This window comes from Aquila chrysaetos, chromosome 17 (assembly GCF_900496995.4).
Source record: "Aquila chrysaetos chrysaetos chromosome 17, bAquChr1.4, whole genome shotgun sequence".
Taxonomy (NCBI): Eukaryota; Metazoa; Chordata; class Aves; order Accipitriformes; family Accipitridae; genus Aquila; species Aquila chrysaetos.
Genome location: NC_044020.1, coordinates 4,204,283 through 4,223,388, shown reverse-complemented (window position 1 = coordinate 4,223,388; position 19,106 = coordinate 4,204,283). Strand labels below are relative to the sequence as shown.

At 42.7% G+C, this 19,106-nt stretch overlaps 1 protein-coding gene across 4 annotated transcripts in view; it reads right to left on the bottom strand.

Moving 5' to 3' along the window:
• The window catches only part of LARGE1 (LARGE xylosyl- and glucuronyltransferase 1), a 300,218-nt gene that overhangs the window by 153,974 nt on the left and 127,138 nt on the right, over positions 1-19,106 (bottom strand). For all 4 annotated transcript variants that reach the window (XR_003927115.1, XR_003927116.1, XM_030040447.2 and 1 more), the window contains one exon: positions 5,506-5,807. Coding sequence is in view for 2 of the 4 variants with exons in the window: in XM_030040447.2 (XP_029896307.1) it covers positions 5,506-5,807 (302 nt within the window). In the remaining 2 variants the exon portion in view is untranslated. The remainder of the gene's footprint in view (positions 1-5,505; positions 5,808-19,106) is intronic.

Here is a 19,106-nt window from a genome sequence, read left to right as displayed (position 1 = left end):
GGGAAAATTGAAAAGGCGCTACTAGTCATTATTATTAAGGTAGTAAGTAATAATTTGAAAAATGCTGTTAAGTTACTCTTCTCTGGTTTTAAAATTAGCCATTGCTATTCCCTGGGGACAAAAGAAAATTAATCTTAGCAAGTTTTGTCTCCAGCTTCCGTATTTTTCTGTTTCTTAGTGGTCACAGAAATGAAGCAGAGTTCACCATGCTGACAGCACAAAGCTGCGACTGGGGACACAGCTGTGAAACTGCAGGGAAGCCTCATTTGGCTTCCATTTGAAGCTTGGTTAGCTGGTTTCTCACACACACTGCTCTCATTTCCCACAGAAAGCCCACTACGCAGAGAACAAATGAGGAATTCTGCCTTGTCACATAGTCATAAATTCCCAAAGTCTGGCTTGTAGCAGAAGCAGATTTACACAAGAGGTGGCATGCGTTGGGCACGTCTAAAGAGTCCATAGCCCCATCCATTAACATCGCCTGGTACAGGGCACAATTTGAATCATATAATTGCCAAGCGGCTGTGCCATTTAGCAACCCCCACATGAAGATCACAGCTGCCTCCAGCCCTAGCGTGCCTCACAAGCTGAGGCACATTGAAGATCTGAGGTTTTAAGAGGACTTGAATTAATAAGGCAACTGTCTGTCCAGAGAGGTGTGAGAAAGAAAAGATATTGCAGTACATTTTGGCAACAGCTCTGTGAGGTATCCAGCACTTTAAATTTATGTTAAAGTCAATGGGAGTTGAGCATGTTCAGCACTTTGCAAAAATTGACTGTGTTTCTCTCTTGTGATAACAATAGGGGAGAACGGAGGCTGCTTATTAAAGACTTTTATTGCAGCAGTGGTTTGTACCATATTTATGGGCAGGGGTTCCTGTGGGTGCACAGATTCCCGACGCTGCATGCACTGCCTCCTCTCTGGTCGCCACCTGGTCTTTTTCAGGCTTTTGGAAGGCCTAAGATTCTTCTCTTCAATGCCAATTAAAATCAAATTAACTGAGAATAGTTTCATGCTTGCTTTAAACACTTCGCCTGAAGACACTGGACCAGACACAAACATTTTATGGGTTTTGACAGAATAGCACTGTCATATCCCTGTCAACATCACTTTATACTACCTCTACTTGCCAGAAAAGCTCTCCTCACAGCCTCTCTCTCCACCTTACAACTCCCCTCAAAATCAGAGTTTATTCTGTCAAGGACTCGCCCACATCTGTTCTCCTTTTCCTAAATCAGTCTGTTTCGAAATTAAAGCATGCTTTCCTAGCTGTCTTCTAGCAGGTGCTGTTGTCTTGCATGCTGTTTCAGCCAGGACACAGTGAGAAGACAGCACTTGCTGCTCTTCTGAATGTCCTTCTCCAGCTGAGACACAGGCATCCATATATACTTTCTGCTCAGCCTCTCTGCGGTGTTTGATACTACATATCACTTCTATTCCTGCCGGCAATCAGCTATAGCAAAGAGCGATAATCCTCAAAGAGAATAGAAACATAGGCCTTTTTTTCTGAAGTTTTTGCCTGCAGCATGCTGCGAGACTCAGTCCGTTCCCCTCCTTTTCTTGATTCACTTTCCTCTCCCTCATTGTTTAACTGTTAAACAAAGTCAATGGGAAAACTCATAAGTCAACATGAGGTCATCAACCTGAATGGCCTGCAGATGTTTGCATCCTAACAAAAAAAGTTTTATTTCCGTTTTTTTCCGTGCTTGTTCCAAATATGTGTTTGGATAGGGAGCAGCAAATCCTGGCCAAGACAAGGCAATAGTGGCTGGAAGAAGAATGCACTTCAAAGAACTTGCATCCTCATGAGTATACTACTGTAAGCATCAGCTTCCAGATTATGAAATTGGTCAGCAGTATCACAGCTCTCTCAAACTCCTCATCTTCCATCTGCAGATGGCTAGAGGATTGTATCCCCATCCCAGCAGAACCAGCCACTGTGATTCACACAACCCCTGGACTCGATGACTGCAGCTAACACCTAGAAGTGAAGCCACGTAAGCAAAGAATGCTCCAACTTCCACAACATGCAGCAGCCTGTCTGCTTGGTTCAACGTGTCCCTCCGAACATCTCACACCAAGGCTCTGCATGCTACACTTGCTCCTCACTGTTTTCAATCTGTGGTAATTCTAGTTGCCAAACTCCTCTAGCCTGGATATTCAGAAGTCACTGCAGGACTAAACTGAGCTTCTTGAAAGTGTCCATCCTCCTACAATGCTCTTTTTAAATTGAATGATAGACATGTTCCATCACTAGTAGATGTTGCAAGAAGTCTAGATCAGGCCATTCACTGGAGCTGCTTTTAGACAATGGAAGTCATTGCAGCAACAGATTAAATGACGATACATCTTGCTTTCCAGACTCAATGAATTCTTCCTGTGTTTATACATACGGATACAAATACGTAATCAAAACACTGTGGAAGTTAATCACGCTGTTCTTCCTACAGGTTGGGGGATCAGGGACAGAAGGAGAACTATTTTTGGTTTTAAATAGTTTAGGGAGCACTCAGGCCCAGGTACTTCAAGGCATTTAAGGAAGTTTAGCTTCTTTAGGAAAGGGGGTTTAAATAATACCAAGGTGCATGCTAACACAGTTTAGAAACCATTACTTTAGCCACTTCAGACCAGGAAAAACTGTTTCCAAAAATAGTATTTCATGTAAGTCCATTCTGGGGTAATATTAATGGAAAGAAAATATCCAAAACGACATGAAGAACTGGGCCTTAGATCCCATGCTGATAAGGAGTATAAGGTGCCTAGATAAACAGATGTTATTTTTTTTTCCTCCTCAGGCTACATTTTGGAATGGTGAAATAAAGAGCTTAACAAACTTTAATTAGTTCTTAGAGCTAAAAATAATCTTTGGTAAAGCATTTCATACTTCAATAATTTTCCAGTAGTACTAGCCAGGCCTTCCATTGCAGTTATGTGGTTAAGAGATAGTAAAAGCATGTTACAAAAATGTAAATATGCTACAAATGGTTCCCGGAGGCAGGTAACATCTGCGTTTCCTGGGTTACAGTGCTCAAGCTGGTGGGGGCCTGTTCTTTGTGGGTCTGGAGCACTACACATGTAACCCTATTGAGCAACACCATTGAGAACAGTAACAATACAAATATGCCTGTAAAAATGCTTCAAGTGTTAAGTATTCTGCTAACTTACTAAATGCTATACTGCTAATTAACCATTTTCTAATATATAATATCTTTTAAAAATATTTATAAATGTACACTTAATTCAAACTAAATGCCCAGTTTATGGAGGCACAAGCTGGAAAGATACTGGGATAACATCGTAAGAAAGAGTCATATAATTCTGTTAGCTTCCATTGGCTTTATGCTCTCCTTCTGAAGCCTGTTATTTGTGCCTATGTGTGTGTAAGGACTACTCTTACTTCTGTTTCCAAGGTTTGTGTTAAAAACGTCTCCTACTGGGAAGGCATGACAGGGATCTGCTCCCTCCAGGGAGAAGGCCTTTGGCTGGAACTCTGTTTTTTTCTTGCACTATAATGCTGGTCCATTTTATAATACCAGAAGAGCTCTCCTGCAATGCAACAGAGTAGGAAGCGGTGGCTGGAATGCAACAAACCCACTACTGTTTGATATAGATCACAATTATTATCACACAGATTACGCTTTATCAGAGATTTAATGTTAATTCATTGTAACTGCATTTTCAAATGTTTTAATCATCACTAAAGACCATCCCAAATTAGATTCTGTAATATTACCTTCAGTAAATCTCAAAGAACTGACTCAGTGAAGTAAACAACCTATTCCTAGCTCTGTCTCCCCCAGAGCCCCAGTATTCTTCCAGAACCCTTGTCTTTTTCTACCCAAGTTGTTGACTCTTGCTGTGATATATTCCAGGGTCAGAGGCTAAAAAAGATTTAGTTTACACTTCTGAAACACTGAAAACTGAGGGTGAATGGAGTCAAGATACTATTCACACAAACACGGAACCAGAATCTACAGTAATAGGATAAACGATGAGACCCCTGGCAAATCTGATAATAAGGAAGTTTAATTTTAACTTCCATTTCTGTTACTGAATTACTGAGTGAATTCCTTAAGAAAAAGAAGAAAAAGCTATTTCGTTATCAAAATAGTGTGCGGTGAGATAGGGGGATGGCAAATAAAGTGAGGTTTCGTATTTTATATAACCGTTGCCTCCAGCACATGCTAAACCCCACTGAGCAAGTAAATTTATTGGCAAAACACATTATAAACGGAAAGGCCACTTAAACTATTCCTCCTTTAAGCTGCTATTTTTGTGTCCCAAATTGGTTGGTACATCGAATAACCGAGAAGGGAGATTCAGCTCATCACTCCTTGGCATGATAATAAGGGAGAAGTGAGGTTTGTTTATTGATGATCTGAACCTTCCCTTATTAAAAGAAATGCCAAAATGCTCACAGGGAGGAAAATCAGACCCTCGTTAACAGGAGGAGGGAAAATGAAAACCAGACTCCTCCTTTTCCTTCTCCTTGAAATAACGTTGGTTCCTTTTTTCCACACTGACGGACAAAGATGTCCAACTGGAAAGCAGTAATTCATTTTTAAACGGTATTTGATATCTGCCCATTAAACAGACTTTATCTGAAGAGATAATTAGGACTTCTTTTTCTCTCCCACTTACTTTCTTTCAACTTTTATCTTCCCAGTGGCAGAAAGCAAGATAAAAGGTGATATGGCATTACCCTCTTTGTAGAAATAAATGGAGGAAGTTATTTTTTATACCTTCACCAGCTGCGACTAGCACAAGGGCTTTAAGCAAGACTTTCTGATTTGGATCTATCCATACTGAGAACTGTCATCATTCAGATATCTGACAACTAAATAGCTGGATGACATCCACAAAACTACTGGCATAAAATGGGGAAAGCCAAACCAAAGCAACCCCCCAAAACCTTCTTAGAAACAGATCTCCTGTTCCCTGCAGCTAACCACATCCCTTGTGCACAGCTCTTGTTCCACAGTAACAGCCAGATACACTCGTGAAAGTAACTCAAAAGCACAGGCTGGCTCCATAAGCCACAATTTAATTAATGGTAAACCCTGAACTGTTCTAGTACAGATGCACAAGCAAAGGAGTAAGGCTTTTCAAAGCACTGTGGTGCTTTCATTTAATTTAGAAACACACGGGGTCAGTTTGCCACAGGTTGTTCTCAGCACAGCTGTACTGAAGTCCGCTTGGAACGGGGCTTCGATTTTTACACCAGGTTTGGGGACACAAGAATGCTAAAGACAAAAAACCCTGATCAAATAATAACTCAAAAGATATTCAGATGATTGAATGTTTTAAAGTTCTATAAAAAAGAATAATTAAAAATTATCTCAAAAGTTGCGCCCAGTAGTCCTTTAAGAGGCTGGTTTCTGAGCACAAAGTTTCAGGGGGAAGGAGATAGGAATCCGCAATGTCCTTAAAGGATCAAATCTATCAAGTTTTTCTTTTTTCCAAATCTACCAAGTGTTTCTGGCAGGTTCCTTTTGCTTATTTACCTCACATTTTTCCACTGCTGGCTGCTGCCCACACTCGGAGCTGTTCCCCGCCACAATGCCAGCCCGCAGGCTCTCGCTGTCGCCTGTCCCCTCTTCCATGGAGTAGGTTTTGGAGTGATTGCCGCGGTGGTGCGAGGGGCTGCGACTCTGTGCCAGGCTGAGCTGCTTGCGAAGCACGCGGTTCTCCTCCTCCACCTCCCGCATGCGGACTTCCAAGCTCTCGCGCTCCCGCTGGCTCGACGCCGTGTACCGAGGACTGTGGGGCTGGGATTCAAGTGGAGACAGCGACACGGGCTTCCCATCTGCGAGAGAAGGAAACAGAACGCTTCTGTCAGAACATACTGGAAGGTGCGTTTTCCTTTAATGTCAGCATCGTGAGGCAGGGATGCGTTTCAAATACAGCCACGTTTTACGCAGACTTGGCACTTCAAGGCAACACTTAAGTGCGTGGTAAACTTGGACAAATGCTGAAGTTCTATCAGCTACAGGTCCTGCTAATTTTAAAAGCACGCTAAAAGATAAGCATGTGTTTCTTTTGTTCTGGATAGGGCCACCTGCCAGTCTTGAGTCTGGGAAGACAGTCAAGAACAGAAGGATTTAATTCGAAGACAATTAATATATAGTTAAAAATATTTTTAAAATGTATGCAAGACAAAATAATTTTCCTATTCCCCATTTCCTCCACAGTCAAGCTACAGCATTTTGGTTACCATTTTGTGCCAAACAGTAGTCCCAGCTGACTCACATGTGAGGAGCAGATGGTTTTTATTCAGCAACACAGTATTATGTGCTTGCTGAGAAATAAAGAGGTTCAGAAGGACAGAAACATTAAATACACATGTGGGTCAAATTCTGGAAAAAGACAACAAGGGAATTTTGAAAAAAAGCAAAATGGTTCAATTCAACACCTTTAACTGAAAAGTTATATTCCAGAAATATGAAACACTTCATTTTCACATTTTCAAAAGGTATCTTCTTTGTTCAAAACAGCATTAAAAAATGAGCTAGATATAAAGTTTTAAAAAAAAGATAAATTAACCTGAAACCAATGTCCATAACCAAAGATGACAATTGCAACACATTCTGCCATCACTTCCCCATGCATTACTGCTACCAACTTTTAAGGGAGCAAATAGGGAGGCAGCTGATGTGTTTTCAAAGGAGATATATTTTCACATCACTTTAATAAAGCTATATATACACACAAGAGTACAAATGCTTGAAAGGTGGTAAAAAACCCTCAAACTAAACTACTGTTCAAAAATGTTCAATTAAAATCAAATTGAAACAAAGCAAAAAGACAGTGAGAGTTACCCACAGTGTCATAATTAGCAAGATATTCCTTTATGGTGAAGATATGTGAGTATCTTATATTAAGGTATTTCTCTGAAGTAACTTTCCACCTGCATGTATTAAAAAAAATATTTGCTATTTAATAATTTTTCCAATGCAGAGAGTCCCTTTGGCTTTAACAAACAAACACCAGCTTGAGTGGTTTAGAAAATGGAAATCATGCAGTTATTGTTTAGCAGTTCTCCTTAACAAGCACATTTCTCACCCTCTGACTCAAAATTATCTTGGTGATATGAAGACCTGGTCATTGCTTGTTCTCTTTCATTGTTTCATATTTACATGAAAGGTGAGCAGTTCTCTAAACTAAGTTAATGAAAAAACAGCTATAGAAATCAAAACCTCACTTCTAATTTCCATTGTTGAGTTATACAGGTGTACACACTTCCTGTTATCTATATAAATAGCTATCCTGGTTTTAATACACAATTTGGACAGAATATCTTGCATTTGCTTGTACTTTCTCCTGCAAAATTTTTCTAATTTATTATTTTTACCATTGTCGTGGTTTAAGCCCAGCCAGCAACAAAGCACCACGAAGCCGCTCGCTCACTCCTCCGCCCCGGCCCCAGTGGGATGAGGAGAAAAACATAAAGGCAGCTCGTGGGTCACGACAAGGACAGGGAGGGATCACTCACCACTTATGGTCATGGGCAAAAGACAGACTCAACTTGGGGAAGAAACAAAATCAGTTTAATTTACTACCAATCAAATCAAAACAAGGATAATGAGAAGTAAAACCAAACCTTAGAACACCTTCCCCCCACCCCTCCCTCCTTCCCAGGCTTGACTTTACTCCTGATTTTCTCCACCTCCTCCCCTCAGTGCCACAGGGGGACGGGGAATGGGGGTTGGGGTCAGTTCATCCCACCTTGTCTCTGCCGCTCCTTCCTCCTCAGGGGGAGGACTCCTCACCCCTCCTCTGCCCCAGTGTGGGGTCCCTCCCACGGGAGACAGTCCTCCATGAACTTCTCCAACGTGAGTCCTTCCCACGGGCTGCAGTTCCTCACGAACTGCTCCAGTGTGGGTCCTTTCCACGGGCTGCAGTCCTTCAGGTACAGCCTGCTCCAGCTTGGGCTTTCCCATGGAGTCCCGGCCATCTTAGGGGGCATCCCCCTGCTCCGGCGTGGGCTCCTCTCTCCCCGGGCTGCAGGTGGGCATCTGCTGCCCCGCTCCCCTCCATGGGCTGGGGGGGACAGCCTGCCGCCTCACCGCGGGCTGCGGGGGCATCCCCTCCTCTGGCACACCTCCTCCCCTCCTTCTGCACTGACCTTGCTGTCTGCACAGGAGTTTCTCTCACATCCCACTCCCCTCTCTGCTGCAGGTTTTCCTTCTTAAATCTGTTCTCCCAGAGGCGCTACCGCCATCGCTGGTTGGGTCGGCCTTGGCCAGCAGCGGGTCTGACTTGGAGCCGTGGAAGCTTCCAGCAGCTTCTCACAGGGGCCACCCCTGCAGCCCCGACCCTCCTACCAAAACCCCACCACACAAACCCAGAACAACCACTAGCAAAGCGTATGGATACATCTGAGCTTGAAAACTGTCTCAAGACAGATTCTGAAGTTTGGCCACTGATATTTTGGAACTTGAACACTCAAGCAAATCGTTATTAAAAAGTAAATGACAGATTTGAAAAGCCTGCACATCATGGGTGCAACAATAGAGAAATGTCAACATTAAGGACAGAGCCACACTAGAATTAGAATTGCAATAAAATACTAAGGTATCTTTCTCCATCCAGCTTGGAAAGCATGGAACTGAAATTGTGTTATTTCTCAGCTGCTGATATCTCAGCTAGGAAGACTAAAACTCATTTGGATGTGATTATATTGCATTCCTATTACTGGACAGCAAGAGTGTATTGTGTAGACACTCTCAGATAAAAAGAAAAACAGCACTCTTACTCACCCACACAACAACTAACCTGTGTTATCATCAGACATACAATTATAATGCAAATCTAGCCAAAGATTTCACCGGCAATCATAATTCCCTACTTGGTGAATATCCAGTATGACATAGGTGTTACTTATCTCCTCCTATTCTAGTCATTGGATTCTGCTACCTTCTCAAATAATTACCAGAAAAGGTAGCAAGATATGGAAGTAAATCTCAGAACAACATTCATCAAAATTTCAAAATATGGAAAAAATTTAGACATCTCTTTAGCTATTCTATGGACATAAATCAACAGGTCATAAATGTTGCTTTGCCAAAATTAAAAATGAACAAAAAAGGTACCATTTGGTACATCTGAACAATTGTAGCTATATTCATGAGAACAGCTAAACTGTTTCTACACAATATTTAAAAGAAACAGCATAGTCTGAGAAAGAGACTGAAGTATCACCTCACTGCCTCAGACTGGAAGTTGCAGCAACTAATGAGACCAGCTCAGTGTTTATGCAGCCTTAGCTTTAAATGCCAGTAAACTCCACTACTGTCTTCTCAGTAGTACATATTTCTGCTAGTATGTAAAAGGCAGTAAGGAAATCATGTCAGGAAATATACAACCAGCTAGCTTCTTGATCTGAAATATATAAAGAGTTGAAATGTATTGATTTACTATAAAAATTATCCATGTTTTCTTACACAGTGCTAAGTGTAAGACATTTTCTGGGATGATCTCCTCAGGGTTCATACAGCTGGACAAGCCATGTTTTGTTACTAACATCGCTGATTATTCTCAAGTGTATCTTGATGTATTTGGTATATTCATAACACCCCAACTCCCTGTTGCAAATGATAATGTGAAAATTCCAGGACCCATTTGAAATAAAAGTATAAAATCAAAAGCAAACTGAGTTTGATCTTAAGACTGAGAAATCGAATAAATTTTGTCATAAGTGTTGAGATGGTCTAACTCATCATTTTTGCACATCTGAGGTTGGCAAGGCTGGTGGCAAGGTACTACTTGATTTAGTCCTGTTACCAGACTGGACACATGAAGGTATTTTTATTTCAGTGAGCACACAGACATGGCAAAATGCCTCCTGGGAGCTACCGCCTAGTAGGTGAACACCAACACATGCTGCCCTGATCTGCTTCTTATCAGTTTTCAAGGCAATGCAAGGACTGTGTGTTTCACCTCATCTTTGAAGAAGGAGTAGGTGGACTAATGTGAGGGACCACTAATATTTGATTGACTGTGTATGCTGCTTGGTAGAAGAGTTAAACTGATTGCACTGCACTTGAGTTTTATAGTTTTAAGTAACTGGCAGAGTGCTCTGAGCTGATGTCTAGGCACTTCTTATCTAATCTAAATCAAAATAAAATAACATAACACATAACGAGGTCTGTGTGACTTTGGGACAAAAGAACTCCCAGGGAACACTGCAAGGAACATTGCTGTGCTCTGAAGCAAGTAGTACACTTTTGAATGGTGCGATAAATAATAATAAAGCTATTATTTTTTATTCTTCATTTGGGATTATTGCTCTATTTTGGGGCCTTGGCAGTCTCAGCTTTAATTTTTTTTTTCTATCTGTGTCAAGCCTTTACTTCAGACTTTCTGCGCTAATACAACCATACCAAAGAAATAAAAATGACCTGCAAAATCCCACTATCCAGAAAAAACTCAAACATAAACCTGAATAATTATTTGTTTTGGGTTTGTATGGCAGCGTTTTGGCAGCAGAGGAGGGGCTGCAGGGGTGGCTCCTGTGAGGAGCTGCTGGAAGCTTCCCCGGCCAAGGCCGACCCAACTAGCGATGGCGGTAGCACCTCTGGGATAACAGATTCAAGAAGGGAAAACCTGCAGCGGAGAGGGGATTGGAATGTGAGAGAAACCCCTCTGTAGATACCGAGGTCAGTGCAGAAGGAGGGGGAGGAGGAGCGGGGGGAGGAGGGGATGTCCTTGCAGTCTGTGGGGAGAGACGGCAGGCTGTCCCCCCCCAGCCCATGGGATGCCCCCCAAGATGGCTGTGCCTCCATGGGAAAGCCCAAGCTGGAGCAGGCTGTACCTGAAGGACTGCAGCCCGTGGAAAGGACCCACACTGGAGCAGTTCGTGAGGAACTGCAGCCCGTGGGAAGGACTCACGTTGGAGAAGTTCATGGAGGACTGTCTCCCGTGGGAGGGACCCCACACTGGGGCAGAGGAGGGGTGAGGAGTCCTCCCCCTGAGGAGGAAGGAGCGGCAGAGACAAGGTGGGATGAACTGACCCCAACCCCCATTCCCCGTCCCCCTGTGGCACTGAGGGGAGGAGGTGGAGAAAATCAGGAGTAAAGTCAAGCCTGGGAAGGAGGGAGGGGTGGGGGGAAGGTGTTCTAAGGTTTGGTTTTACTTCTCATTATCCTTGTTTTGATTTGATTGGTAGTAAATTAAACTGATTTTGTTTCTTCCCCAAGTTGAGTCTGTCTTTTGCCCATGACCATAAGTGGTGAGTGATCCCTCCCTGTCCTTGTCGTGACCCACGAGCATTTCTTTATATTTTCTCCTCCCCATCCCACTGAGGGGGAGGCTGAGCGAGCGGCTTCGTGGTGCTTTGCTGCCGGCTGGGCTTAAACTACAATTATTATTTCATGGTTGACATCAGTCAATGACTTATCATCATAGTAGGTCCAACAACTCAGAAAACTTGTCAATGTGCAAGTTATGAATTCTATGGATTATTGAATGCTTCTGTGTATGTGGAGTCACCTGTGTTTAAGGCAAGAGATTTCATTAAACCTTACTTAAGCAGCGCACCTTAAGACACTGGAAGAAGTAAAGCCTATAGAAAGCAGTTTAGCAGTTTATTTGAAAGGAGAGGGACTGAAGCAGTGGAATTTTCTTATATACAAAACCTAAAGGATAAGCATTAACCCTAAGTTCCTAGTTTTACGGTTATCAGACTTGGAGAGGTGATAGTCCTGAAAAGAACCCAGTGGCATTGGAAGCTTCCTGGGGAGAGGGCCACAGAAAATACAAAGTTTAGCCAAAGGTTAACTGCAGGGCTGGATAAGGGAGAAAGAAGCAGAGTGTAGGAAAGAAAAATTCACCCTGATTCTGAGGAGAAGACAAGCGCAGAAGTAGGGATCCGGAGTTTCTCAGACAACCCTGATCTGAACTCAAATGTTTAAAATTTTGTTAGGAACTACCTGAGGTAGGCAAATTTATGTAGCATGTTGTAGGATATTTTTCCTTAATATTTTATATTTCTTTCACTATCTTAAGTGCAAACTACTTGGGTTTTGGCATTTTTACAATATCTAGAGGTTTTTATGTGTTTTAGTTATTATTCCTCCCCTGCCTAATAGCATGTAATGCCTTTATAATGAATTAACTGATGACAGTGAACTCTAGGCTGCCTCTGAGATAAGAGGAAGTTATGCGGCTCACAGATAATGTTTCAGTCTGACTACAGATACAAGAAAACACCACTCCTCCATTTCACATTTGTTCACATTTGAAAATTCATATTATCAGTGCACCCTTTGAGGACGAGCAGTATAACAATTTTAACCAAATGCCAACATACTCCAGAAAGACCTGGGAAAGCAGGCAACCACCCTCATGAATTTCCCCCTGTTAAGGCCATGAGCAAAATCATTTGAAGTTCATTCCACAGTTATTTTTTTCCCCAAAAAGACGACTGTAGAGAACTCCATAGACCCTAAGGGAAAAGAAAAATAAGACGACTGCAGTCTGGACTATAGAGACATAAAAGCTCTGTGTAAGCAGATAAACTATCCCTTTTCTTTTCAAGCTCTAGCTCAGCTTTAATCATCTAACACCTTAGTACTCTATGCACTTCTGCTCAGCTGGATGCTCTGGTAGGTATTGGTTATATGGGCAGCAATGAATGAAGTTCTTTTTGTTAAGTTTGGTACTTCAACATATATGCCTCCACAAATAGGTGCTAAGGCATCCCAAGGTGCCTATTCTCTCACTCACCAAGGCATTTTTTTCTCCGATGCCTTTTTGTGAATCACTGCAGTGTGATCTCAGCTGGAAGTAGAAAACCTTGCCCAAATAACCATCTTAATAGTGGAATATAGTCTAAACAATTTACTCCAGATCTGTGAACACAGAACTTCTTCATTCTAACATGAAATGAAGCAAATACACGCTTATGCTTCCAAGTTTCAGTGGAAGAAAGTTGTGCCATTGAAAGATGTCACAGCAAGAACGCTGAATGCTGATGTCCACTAGACAGAGACGGCACAAGAAATGACAACCAAGCCTTTCCACACTGCCCAAACAAGTTTCCTCAGCTCTGACAGAAAAGCTGCTCCCATCACTATTAAGCATAAACCCTTCTTGAGATTTGGCACAGACAACATATGTGCTAAATTACATGTTCATTGGTAAGACGAGACTGTTTCCACACGAGACACCAATCAACCATCAGCCTTGGACTTAGGCAATAGTAGTTGCACTTAGGCACTTCAGCATGTCCTGTAAGTGCTAAATCTGTGTTCACTTCCACTGCTGTTAATGGTACTTAAGCACATGCTAACACATGCTAATTTTATTGAACCCAAACTTGAACCACTCAGTTCCACTGCAGGCCAGCCTTACTTAAAGCATCACATTATTGCCTGCTGCTCATATACAGGGAGATGCCCTCCCACTGTCCTTTTCTTGAACAAAAGAGCCCTCAACAATCAGTGGATTTGGAAAGTAAACGTATCATACACAAAAACCCTATGCCCACAGAACATCAGGTTTGCAAAGTGTATTGGGTTTGTGTGGCAAGGTTTTGGTAGCGGGGGGGCTACAGGGGTGGCTTCTGTGAGAAGCTGCTAGAACCTTCCCCTGTGTCCAACAGAGCCGATGCCAACCAGCTCGAAGACGGACCCGCCACTGGCCAAGGCTGAGCCCATCAGCGATGGTGGTAGTGCCTCTGGGATAACAGATTTAAGAAGGGGAAATAACTGCTGCACAACAGCAGTCAGAAGAGAGGAGAATATGTGAGAGAAGCAACCCTGCAGACCCCCCAGGGCAGTGAAGGAGGAGGGGGAGGAGGTGCTCCAGGCCCGGAGCAGAGATTCCCCTGCAGCCCAGGGAGGTCCATGCCGGAGCAAATATCCACCTGCAGCCCAGGGAGGACCCCACGGCGGAGCAGGGGGATGCCCGAAGGAGGCTGTGACCCCGTGGGAAGCCTGCACTGGAGCAGGTTTGCTGGCAGGACTTGAGACCCCGCGGGGGACCCATGCTGGAGCAGTCTGTGCCTGAAGGACTGCAGCCCATGGAAGGGACCCAGGCTGGAGCAGTTCATGAAGAACTGCAGCCCGTGGGAAGGACCCACACTGGAGAAGTTCATGGAGGACTGTCTCCCGTGGGAGGGACCCCACGGTGGAGCAGGGGAAGAGTGTGAGAAGGAGGGAGCGGCAGAGACAGTGTGTGATGAACTGACCCCAACCCCCATTCCCTGTCCCCCTGCCCCACTGGAGGGGAGGAGGTAGAGAAAATCAGGAGTACAGTTGAGCCTGGGAAGATGAGAGGGGTTGGGGGGAAGGTGTTTTAAGATTTGGTTTTATTTCTCATTACCTTATTCTGATTTGATTGGCAATAAATTAAATTAATTTCCCTGAGCCAAGTCTGTTTGCTCGTGACGGTAACTGCTGAGTGATCTCTCCCTGTCCTTATCTCGACCCACGTGCCTTTTGTTATATTTTCTCTCTCCTGTCCAGCTCAGGAGGGGAGTGATAGAGAGGCTTTGGTGGGCACCTGGCGTCCAGCCAGGCTCAACCCACCATAAAAGTCAAACACTCAGAAGTTTGGAAATGTGAGAATGACTGTCTCCTGTCCAATCTTTCCTGTCATTCCCTTGTGCCTGATGACAGGATCATTAACTGCGTGATCACCACTTTACTTCCAAAGAACCTTGGCATCACTGTGTGCACAGGATGGATGGTGTTCACAGCTGTTCAGTAGCTTGTTTCAGCTCATCATTCAGTTTGTGACCACACATACCCTGCTCTGAAAAAAGACTTATTCATTCCCTCATTGGCCTATTATACTCATCCCTGTAATACCTGAATGCGGCACAGGGATCAGTGACTTATTTTTCAAAGTTATCTTTAGGAAAGGTAGTACTATCAGTCCCTCTTTACAGGCAGGGCAGAGAAGTTTGGAGTCATTAATGCCAAAATAAAATACTAGTTTTGGATGCACAATTGAGATGGTTCTGATGTAGTTTTTCAACAAATAAGCACCTTTCCCGCACTTCATTTGTTCAGAGGACAGACCTCATCACCTGCGTATGCAACGATATATGCTTAACATTCTTGTAATGTAAAAGTCTGCAAGCTGGAAACCCAGAAAATGGAAAAAAAAACATAGTTAGCAGTCACTTGTAATAGCTTTGTTTTATGAACATCATGTAATGAACTCAGTGGTAGAGGCAGAAACAATTTTCCAGGGCAGATTCAACTTCATAAACTACAAAGCTGTCCCTTTTCTTTCGATGCTCCCCTTCCTTGTTCACGACACACCTTCCAGTCTCTTTAAATAACTAAACGGAGTGGTCCAAGAACCACTCACCACATTGCTGCATTTGCTCTGCACACAAAGCGAGGAAGGGGTTGTGTCTCGGAAAGAGTTAGCAATTGTACCATCAATGATGGCATCACGTTGCACAGCTGCAGAGAGCTGTTCATGTGTTGGCTGAGAGAATGTAACTCTGGTACTTCTAACAGGGATAATAGGGACGGTAAACAGTAAAAGACTCTAGGTAAAGAAAAAGCATGTAGAACAGAACGCAGGAAGAAGGAGGGAAAGAAAATCTAAACATATTCATACATCTTTCCTGAAAATGGATGTGGCTCCTTTTAATAGTTTTTTTTTTTCAAATTAAATATTAGCTTATTAGCTGTTACGAATGTTAGCTTATTAGCAAATTTAAAACAAGAGCCCATAAGTCTTAAAACGATTTCCTCATTTCCTTGTCTAGAATACAATAACTTTTTTTTTTCTTTCTTCTGTTTTCTTCTCGTTCTTCCTTTCCCTGCTTTGCATTGCCTTGGCGAAATATATGCCTCTCCCAGAAAAGGACTAAAAGTAATGTTTTCCCCTTTCTATTGGGAGTGGAGATGTAAGAAAATAATGTCTTATCAGAGTAAGCACTGAGTGAAAATAAGATTTTATCAGGGACTTGGCTTGACAAAGATAACATGTTATCAAGAGGGGAACTTGGCAAAGATAACACGTTATCAATATCAGGAGTAAAGCTTGGGGAAAATAATGTTTTAATATCTATTAGATTCTAAATAAGCCATCTGTGCTCTTGATGAATTGTTATTTTCTCCAAGCCCCATTCCTGTAAAGACTCTGATTTTTTGGCAAACCACTTCTGTAGAAGTTGGGAAAGGAGGGGATAAAGGGGAGAAAAGGAAGCCCTTTCTCCACAAAGCTAGAGGGATATTCTCTTTCTTTTCAGAAGCTTTGCATGCAGGTGAAGACTGCCAGTGTGACAGCTCGGAAGACTCAAATATTCAGACACCAAACAGGTATTGCAGGGAAAACTCCTACAACAATGTTCTGCAAGTATACTGCAGAGAATCCCGAAACAGGAGAAGAGGGTCAATACCCTTTCTGTCCTTGACCACCCTATGCAGGCTCAGACGTGCTGCCTATAGTATTTTTGGCAGAAGCACTTCTCTACAGAGCCAATGACCGGCCATCACTTAGCAATGACTTTTTGTCATAAACAACCACATCACAATTAGCAGTGGTCACTTGGGGGCACAAATAAATGACCTCTTTTAGATCAGTTGCGGACATTATCACCATTCAGTTAGAGATCACCATTCCCACAGCTTAGCTGACCCAAAGGGTCACGCACCACTTCTTACCTCCTGCGGTGCAAAGCATCCAACTCGGTTTAGGTGGTCAGTGGAGCTAGTTTTAGCGAGCCTGATTGCCTCTGCTCTGAAACATTCCCCTCTACCACCTCCACTACGGGGGTAGAGACAAACCACTGTCTAGCGGGTGCCTGTGCCCCGAAGCTGAAACCTTCTGCAACTCAATTATAAATCTTCAGAGTTACAATCCAGAGTTACAATGGCACCTCCTGGAAAACAAGAAATCCAATTCATAGTAGGACGGACCACTAACTGCCTTAAATGGCAGAATGTGGGTGAATGCCACTGGTTATTCATAGGAATGGGCAAGCAGGGAGTAATTAGAAGGGAAGCTGTGGAGGGACTGTAGGAGTGTGATGTGAATAATAAAGCACACTTAGGAAAAGGCATATGAATGATATCTGCAGGGTAAGTATTTGTAGCCAGCTGAATTTCCCTGGTGTACAGTAGGAGTGGGAGGGAAGACAATGGGATCTGTTAATCTGAAGATTTCCTATGGAGGAGCTGCATCTCTTTTTTCATTAACCATTTGGATATCTTATGTCCAGAGATTTCTCTATGTTCAGGTGTGAGCTTGGTGTTAAGGTAACTTCGGAGGCCCTGATATAGCAGAACACATAACCAACAGCAGGCAGCCATTACAGCTCTCTAAGGTAAAGAATGTGCCCAAATGCATCCCTGCAGCTGTACACAGTACTGTGACTATCATTCATGGCAGTGGGATGTAAAAGACCGAAACCCTTCTATGTTGGCTCCTGCTCAGTAAAACACTGTGGAAGAGATAGGAAGGGGAAAAGTCTGAAATACAGCATTTTATGGTGTTTTTTAAGAGTACAAAAAGTACAAGAAATAAGCATCTATAAGCTTAGAAAAGATTATAAAAATACCTATAGGTTTCTACAATTGCCACAGTAACCACAAGCATGAGACAAGTATGCTCAATCAAAGCCTAGTAGTAGTTAATTCAGATTCTGTTGCTGATGATTAGCCTCAGCTGCTCATCAATAGAGACTCCAGCTGATAATTATTAAGTTAAACTTCTGAGCAGTATTTGCATATGTAAAGCACGCTTTCCCTGCTGAAGCAACAATGGATGCTATAATGCATTTCCTGATTGTACAGCACTTGGATTTGGGGAACCTGGGAAAGAGAGTCTGCTTTGCATATCCTTCCTTACCCTCATCAGGCTAACCATTCAGAAGAAATGCACTTACACATACTGACATCTACAAGCTAGAGCAAAAAAGAGTCCTAACCCTGCATAAGAGGAAAAATGCAACCATTCGTTTCAACCAGAATATCTCTAATAAGAATAATATAAGACAGAGTTTTGCATATTCCTCAAAACATTTACCTAAGCTTCCTTACAACCTGCAGAATGTGTAACAACTGCTCTGTGACAAGACAGCCTGGTCACCTTAAAAGACATGCAGAAACTCCAGTGGACAGATTCAGCCCATTAATTCCTAGTGTCCTCCAGATGTGGCCCCCTCCTCCAAAGGAATATTGAGTATCATTATGTGGTTCTCTGTTGAGCCTTCTCTCATCTCACTTTCTCCAGATCAGAACTTCATTTCCTAAATGTGATTCTTGGTCATCAGTCATAGCCATGCCCTCCTGGTTAACTGTAGTATCAAGAACGCAGATAAACACGCACAATGTGTAGATTACATTTATGTGTGCAAGTCTCCATGTTTTCATAATTATATGACAGACAAGGCATGCCCAGATCTGCTTAATACCAGAGGAGTTCATACGCACATTTGCTTTAAGGAGAAGGAAATGTGGAAAAGAATTGGGAAGATCTTTATGGAATCCGTAACGCGACTAGCTGCCCCCATGTCGCTACCACACCACTTTGGTTTAAGAGTCCATCATAGGCTTACTATTAACAGACCTGAATGTTTTTTAATCAGACAGCAACAAATAGTAGAGCAAAAGATGACTGAGTTTGGCTTTGGTTAAACATGGGAGATGGGTTGAAAAAAGGAGGTCTAAGGGAACGCACATGGTCAGCCTCTCTGAAAGCCAGCATTTAGGCTCTTAGGTGACAGTTTAAAATTTAACTACAGCAAAATTTATGTGTATTGCTAGAAGTCACCTGGTAGCACTGTTACACACAATCTCAAAAGTTGATTTTCAACACATCTACAGAAATTCTGCAGTATTAGTTCAGGCTGGTTGGTGCTGCTGAAACCTGCTGGAAAGCTTGTTATATCCCTTAATCTTCCTTGGCACAGAGATGCCATTAGAAAACCATGTGCTGGTATTTTGATTGAGGCTGCTGGAAAAGGAGATTGTCTGAATACTGACTGAGCACCAAGGATTGTTCAAGGATAAACAAGTAAGTAAATAAAAAAATCCAAATTCTGCACCACATCATTTCTTCCTTAGCAGGAACCAGATCTGTAAGAACTTCAAATCTTATAGAGCTCTAGGCAACAACAGATATAAGCACATATATA